General features: G+C 39.5%; 1 protein-coding gene across 2 annotated transcripts; it reads left to right on the top strand.

Annotated features, from left to right (window-relative positions):
• Positions 1 to 972: 972 nt before the first annotated feature.
• On the top strand, positions 973 to 5,614 carry LOC130219840 (uncharacterized). Of its 2 annotated transcripts, none has more exons than XM_056452332.1 (2): positions 973 to 2,089; positions 5,282 to 5,614. In XM_056452332.1, exon 1 carries the CDS (start codon positions 1,190 to 1,192, stop codon positions 2,084 to 2,086), a length of 897 nt encoding a protein of 298 aa, XP_056308307.1. In that variant the 5' UTR covers positions 973 to 1,189; the 3' UTR covers positions 2,087 to 2,089; positions 5,282 to 5,614. The 2 variants fall into 2 exon arrangements, with proteins under 2 accessions (XP_056308307.1, XP_056308306.1); XM_056452331.1 differs by having other exon boundaries at positions 5,274 to 5,614.
• The last annotated feature ends 2,379 nt before the right edge of the window (positions 5,615 to 7,993 follow it).

Genomic DNA, 7,993 nt, shown 5'->3' with positions numbered 1-7,993 from the left:
GCACCCTGCTTTAACACACTGCAGCAAAGCGATCATTTGAGTGGATGAAGATGTGGGCCTCACGGAAAAGAAAACTTGATGAAGAGAATGGACAGTTCAAAGTTGAATAAACAGATAAGTATGTGTTTATTTTGCCACAGCCAGCTCAAATCAGTGACCCTCTTGCTGTGAGGCGATTGTGCTACCCACTGCGCCACCGTGCTGACTGTCATGCATCTTATGGATGTTTATTAAAAACAAGTTATGTAATATCAATTGTTTCATACCTTTGACCTTAATAAAAATTCAGATTTGGACCTTTAAATATAGACATTGAGAACCCTTGTTTTAGGCTATCACTAACAGGCGGACCCAGATCATCAGTCTAGAAATCTGCACTGGACTGTTTTTTCAGTCTCATTCCCGCTGGGTTTGATTTTGCACCCAATCGTCCAATCACTCTTTGTTTATTTGGAACAAATTTGTTTTGACTGTTAATTCCCTGTTAAGACAAGAGTGAAGCCGAATGGTCTCTCTTTGCTTAACCTTTATGTTCTGTGCAGATCTGGGTCAGTCGGCATGAATATGGTTTCATTCACTGGGGCTGATAACAGAGTTCTCTGGAATTAATGTTAATTAAAATGCATTGTTGACTTGGTAATGCAAGCGTAATTTAAACAGAAGAAATGTGAGAAAGTGGCAAGAGAATGTCAAACGTGTGAGTCTTGTAAAATAATAAAAGTTCTACATATATTCGCCTATTTTCTTTTTAATTTGAAGCAAGCTAACAAAAAAATACAAGGCATTTTGTAACAATGTATCAAAAGTTTAAAATATTAATTTTACAGTTTAATTGTTTATTGTTTTAAATGTTTAAATTTTATTTGATTTATTATCCAGTCACTGTCACTGGACGATAGCTTCGCTGCGTTTGTTTGGAGTTCGCTGCGTTTGTTTGGAGTTTAGATTCGCAATTTACATTTTTATCATAAAATACCTCCTCATTCACTAAATATTTATCTCTCCTACTTGGGGTGAACAATCCCCTAACACACTCATACAAACAAATCTACTTTTAAACGTTCTGTCTCTCGAGCATCCGCTTGGTGTTTGTAGCTTTAGCCTGCTAGCACCGCTGGTCAGCTAAAGCTACCAACCTCTTTCACTCATTTATTTTCTCACTTTCTGGCTTTGCTCTTCACCTTGTACAATGTCGCTTGCGTGTCTGTCCTTGAGTGCAGGAGAGGCATCGATGGAGGCGCTGGAGCTGGAGCTGGAAGCGGTGGAGTCCCAGATTCGCTCGCTGGAGACGAAGCGAGAGGGCATCAGGGCTCTGCTCTTAACCCGTACTCGCTCGTCTGAGGTAAGTGTCCGATACAACGACAATCTCCCAGTTTCTTCAACCCCGCGTGTTTCTCTGTCCAGGCCCAGCGCACCGAGGACGCGGTGCACCCAGGCGTCGTTCACGCCGACTCCCGGCTACCACGGCCCCTGGGTGCAACCGCGTAAGGTGCTTGCCAGGTCCCGGGGCAGAACGTCTCCTCCTCCGGTGTTCGAGATCCCCACGGAGAACCGCTTCACCCCTCTCCGCGAGACGGGTCGCGATGTTGCCATCATTGGCGACTCAATCGTCCGCCACGTCCGCTCCACTTCCTCCAAAGGTAACAAAGTACGCACTTTCTGCTTCCCTGGTGCCCGAGTTAAGAATATTTCTGCACAGATACCTACTATCCTGAGCGCTGCCGAGAGCCTCGGTGCCGCCGTCCTCCACGTGGGGACGAACGACACCGGGCTCCGGCAGACGGAGATCCTGAAGAAGGACTTCAGGAGCCTGATCGAGACGGTTCGACGCACTTCGCCCGCCACGCAGATCATCGTTTCTGGACCGCTTCCTACCTACCGCCGAGGAAATGAAAGGTTCAGTAGACTTTTTGCTCTGAATGAATGGCTATTAACATGGTGTGAAGAACAGAAATTGCTCTTTGCCAATAACTGGAATCTTTTCTGGGAGCGTCCTAGGCTTTTCCGCGCTGATGGGCTGCACCCCAGTCGAGCTGGAGCTGAACTCCTGTCGGACAACATCACCAGAATACTTCGCTCTATCTGACTAGTAAGTAAAAATTCACAAAATTCACAATTTAGCCACACAGACTCCTATTCGTCCCACATAAATAACAGTAATGCATACCTAACTAACCACATAGAGACTGTGTCTGGTCCTCGTATTATTAGATCAAGAAACAAACGTACTGTGTGCTCCAGAAATAATCTATTAAGAATTAAACCAGAAAAAACACTAAAAAGTGAAAATACAAATTTCATGAAGCTTGGTCTCCTAAACATCAGGTCACTAGCACCTAAAGCACTTATCATAAATGAAATAATAACAGATAACAATCTTAATGCACTCTGTCTCACTGAAACCTGGCTGAAACAAAATGACTATATTAGTTTAAATGAAGCAACTCCTCCAGGATTCTTATATAAACATGAGGCTCGTCAAACTGGTCGTGGTGGTGGAGTCGCGTCAATCTTTAGTGATATTCTTAATGTTAATCAGAGAAACGGACTTATGTTTAGCTCCTTTGAAGTACTAGCGCTTAATGTTGTCCTTCCAAACACTATGCAAAAACCTATGTTATCTCTCGCTCTAATCACCATATATAGACCTCCAGGACCCTATGTCAATTTTCTAAAAGAGTTTTCTGATTTTATCTCTGACTTACTAGTTAAAACTGATAAAATACTAATTGTAGGAGACTTTAACATCCACATAGATGACGCTAACGACACATTAGGGCTCGCTTTTACGGACTTGCTGGTCTCACTAGGAATAAAGCAAAATGTTATTGGTCCAACTCATCGCCTAAAGCATACACTAGATCTAATTCTGTCTTATGGAATTGAGGTCATTGATGTAGACATTATACCACAAAGTGATGATATTACAGACCACTACCTCTTACTATATAAGCTATGTTTACCTGAAATTAGCAGATCCGCTCCGATATATCGTCCTAGTAGAACTATTGTTCCATCCACTAAAGATGAATTTATAAATAACTTACCTGATCTTTCTCTACTTCGAAATGCACCCGCAAACGCAAATGACCTTGATGTAGTAACCAGCAGTATGGATGCCATCTTTACTAGCACTTTAAATACTGTGGCACCCTTCAAACTAAAAAAGGCTAGAGAGAATAAATCTACACCGTGGTATAATAGTCATACCCGCGCTCTCAAAACAGCAACCCGTGCCCTGGAACGTAAATGGAAAAAAACTAATTTAGAAGTCTTTAGAATTGCGTACAAAGACAGTATGTCCAGCTATAGGAGGGCTTTAAAATCTGCCAGGGCTGAGCACCTCCGCAAACTGATAGAAAATAATCATAACAATCCTAGATTCTTATTTAACACCATTGCTAAATTAACAAATAATCGGTCATCTTTGGAACAAAACGTTCCACCGCAAATTAGTAGTGATGACTTCATGAATTTTTTCAGTGATAAAATAGAAGGCTTTAGACAGAAAATAGGAGATATTAAACTTTCTGCACCGCCTTATACTTCAGATCCAGTAAACACGCCTCTGAATCTAAATAACCTACAGTGCTTTAAAATCATAGAACAGGAAGAGCTAGACAAAATTATAAATAGCTCTAAATCAGCTACGTGTATATTGGACCCAATTCCAACAAAGTTACTAAAAGAATTGCTACCTGTTATAGGAGAACCTCTTCTTAACATTATCAACTCTTCTTTATCTTTAGGCCATGTTCCAAATCCCTACAAGCTAGCTGTTATTAAACCTATTATTAAGAAACCACAACTGGAACCCAGCAACTTAGCTAATTATAGGCCTATTTCAAACCTTCCATTTATATCTAAAATACTAGAAAAAGTTGTTTCTGCTCAATTATGCTCCTTTCTGCAGACCAACAATGTTTTTGAAGTGTTTCAGTCAGGTTTCAGAGCTCATCACAGTACAGAAACTGCATTAGTGAAAATAACCAACGATTTACTCTTAGCTGCTGACCAAGGGTGCATCTCGCTATTAGTTCTACTCGATCTTAGTGCGGCATTTGACACCATTGACCATGGTATCCTTATTAATCGCTTAAAGTCTACAGGTGTCCAGGGACAGGCCCTACAATGGTTTAAGTCATACTTATCTGACCGTTACCAGTTTGTAAATATAAATGGACAGCCTTCACAAATCAGCCCAGTAAAACACGGGGTGCCTCAAGGATCAGTTTTAGGCCCTTTACTGTTTACAATATACATGCTACCCCTGGGAGACATTATTAGAAGACATGGGATCAGCTTTCACTGCTATGCAGATGATACTCAATTATATATTTCAACTAAACCTGACGAGACGTCTAATCTGTCCAAGCTAACTGAGTGTATTAAAGATGTTAAAGACTGGATGACCAACAATTATCTTCTCTTAAACTCAGACAAAACAGAATTATTACTTATTGGGCCTAAATCCTGTACACAGCAGATCTCACAACTCGATCTACAATTAGAGGGATACAAAGTTAGCGTTAGTTCTACTATAAAAGATCTGGGTGTCATATTAGACAGCAATTTAACTTTTAAAAATCATATATCCCATGTCACAAAAACTGCTTTCTTTCATCTGAGAAATATCGCTAAGTTACGAAGTATGCTATCCATCTCAGATGCAGAAAAGCTAGTCCATGCTTTTATGACTTCTAGGCTGGACTACTGTAATGCACTGTTTGCTGGCTGCCCAGCATCCTCTATTAACAAACTTCAATTAGTACAAAATGCAGCTGCCAGAGTTCTTACCAGGTCTAGAAAATTTGATCACATCACCCCAATTTTATCCTCCTTACACTGGCTGCCTGTTAAGTTTCGTATTGAATTTAAAATATTGTTTCTTACATATAAAGCTCTAAATAATCTAGCTCCTGCTTATCTAACCAATCTTCTGTCTCGCTACAATCCAACTCGCTCTTTAAGATCTCAAAACTCAGGGCTTCTGGTAGTACCTAGAATAGCAAAGTCGAGTAAAGGAGGTCGAGCCTTCTCATTTATAGCTCCTAAACTCTGGAATAGCCTTCCTGATAACGTCCGAGGCTCAGACACACTCTCCCAATTCAAAACTAGATTAAAGACCTATCTGTTCAGTAAAGCATACACTTAGTGCACCACTTAGGGGGCTTCCACACAGGCTATGCATCTTGCTGATATACACTGTGAACATCAGCTACGCTAATTATTTTCTTTATTCTCCATTTCCACCTGGGGATACTCTTCCCGAGGCCCTCAGACTATGCAGAGTCACTGATTCGATCCAAGACCAACGACGAGATGATCCCAAGGTTTCCATATCCTGGACCTGGCCGAATCCTGAACAACTACTGCGATGGTCATGGAAGAGTGGAGAACATGAGACTGTTTCCTATGACGCTCCAGAGACAGACGAGTCTTCGCTGAGGCCAGCTTCCAGCCTCCGCCACTGAGACTGCAGCTCTGCACAAGACGTTTGGCCAGCGGAGAAATTAAAATGGTCGTGCCCAACTGAGCCTGGTTTCTCTCAAGGTTTTTTTTCTTCACTTCCGCCTTTAGTGAAGTTTTTTTTCCCTCTCCGCTGTCGCCACTGGCTTGCATGGTTCAGGATCTGTAGAGCTGCGCATCGTTGGATTTGCTCTTCAGTATTTGGACTCTCAGTAGTGATTATTAAACCACACTGAACTGAGCTAAACTGAACTGAACTTAAACACTACAAACTGAACTACACTGTTCCTATTTACTGTGACCTTTTATGTGAAGCTGCTTTGACACAATCTACATTGTATAAGCGCTATACAAATAAAGGTGAATTGAATTGAATTGAATTGAATTATTATTATTATTTATCATTTTTTTTTTTTTTAACTTAGGTGGCACCATGGCTCAGTGCTTAGCACTGGTTTGAGTTCCAACTGGGCCAGGAGTGTTTCTGTGTAGAGTTTGCATGTTCTTCCCGTGTTGGTGTGGGTTTCCTCCAGGGGCTCCGGTTTCCCCCACAGTCCAAACACATGCGCTTTAGGGGAATTGAATTTACTAAAATGGCTAAGGTGTGTGAGTGTGTGTGTGAATGAGAGTGAATGGGTTGCGGCTGGAAGGGCATCCGCTGCGTAAAACATATGCTGGACTAGTTGGTGGTTCATTCCACTGTGGCGACTAATCCAAAAGAAAATTAATGAATGAGCTTTATGACTGTGTGGATTCGGCCAGACTCGACTCTGACTCGGATGTTAAGGACTCGGACTTAAGTCCGACTCGACCCCTTTTGGACTCTGACTTGGACTTGTACTCGGTCTTGACCTCGCCACTGGCTTGTATGGTTTGGGACTTGTGAAGCTGTGCATCGATGGATTTGCTCATTAGTGTTTGACCTCTCAGCAGTGAAAATTAAACCACACTGAACTAAACTAAACTGAACTTAAACTTTGAAAACTGGACTGACACATTTTCAATTTACTATAATCTACGGTAAGCGGCTTTGACACAATCTGCATTGTAAAAGCGCTATAGAAATAAAGATGAATTGAATTGAATTTTCTCAGCAGATAGCAGTGGCTAGACCTACACCGAAACGCAACCATAACTGTAAATTATTCCCAAAACCAGAGGGGAATAATAGTGGTTAAACAATCATATAGAAGTGTATAAACCTGTAAGCCTAAACTTAGCCTAAACTGTAAACATATCCCATAATTCTGATTGACTGATTAGAATATTGTTCCAGGGTCAACATACTTGGTGAAATTAGGTTGCGACCACGAGCACCATCTTGTTTCCTTTATTTTCATTCACTATCCACTGAAGAAGTATTGTGCAGCTAATATAATAAGTTCTGTTTAACTGACTATATTTTGATTGAATTATATAATAAATACAGTACTATAGTTCCCTCCAGTGTGCAAAAGCAACTCCGATATTGATTCAGGAATAGATTTTAAAAGTTTTAATTCAGCATTTTTGACAGAAGACCCTTCAAAAACCATCTTTCTTTTCATGGATGCAAGGGCACATTAGTACGGTGGCTGAGAAAGCTTAATGCGCTGCAATATAAGAAAGCACATGCAATTACAAAAAACACCAGCAAATAAAGAAATGATCTTCATCAATGTCACAACACAAACAAGTAAAGAAACGTGCAGCAAATTGGTCACAACACAAACAATTGAAGAAATGTGCAGCAAATTGGTCACAACACAAACAACCAAAGAAACACACTGCAAATTGGTCACAACACAAAACTAGCTTTTTCATAAAGTCATGTAAGTTCATGTGGTTGAACGGTAGCACTTTATAATAACTACACACTATAAATGATTTATTCAGCATTAGCAAATAGTTAATTCATTATTTGTTAAGTATTAACTCAACATTAAAAAGCCTTAGCAAGCAGTTTATAACTGCAGCTACAAATGCTCTATTCTTGACTTAAAAACATATTTATAATGTGCTAAATACTTGTACTTTCATACTTTGTTAATGATTTATTTTTCATTACTAAATTAAGTATCGCATTATTTACAAACCATTTGTATTTAAAAGTAGTTGAGGGTTTTTAGGATCATTCAAAATGAGTTAATGAGTAAATGATTAATAAACTATTAAAATCAACGTTTATATGTCTTATTATTTAGGCATATATTAAGGGTTACTATGTATGTTAATAAATGCTTTATTAACTCAACTTCATCTAGTTTTGTGACCTAATCTAAAGTGAGGACTATTTATGCTTAATAAATCCCTTATAAATGACAAATAAAGGCTCAGTTAAATTCTAAACAGGAAAAATGACATTATTCATTCCTTTTCATTTAAAGATACACAAATAAAACTGTACTTCAAATGAAAAATAAATCTTTGCAATCTTATCTAAAATAAAGTAACTGTAGAGTTTAAACATTGCATCTTATTACATTGTTAAATTATTATATTGTTGTTGTTTTATCAAGTTTTATGCCATATTTTGACACTCTTG

The sequence above is a fragment of the Danio aesculapii genome, chromosome 25 (genome assembly GCF_903798145.1).
Source record: "Danio aesculapii chromosome 25, fDanAes4.1, whole genome shotgun sequence".
NCBI lineage: Eukaryota > Metazoa > Chordata > Actinopteri > Cypriniformes > Danionidae > Danio > Danio aesculapii.
This window is presented reverse-complemented; position numbering and strand designations above follow the sequence as displayed.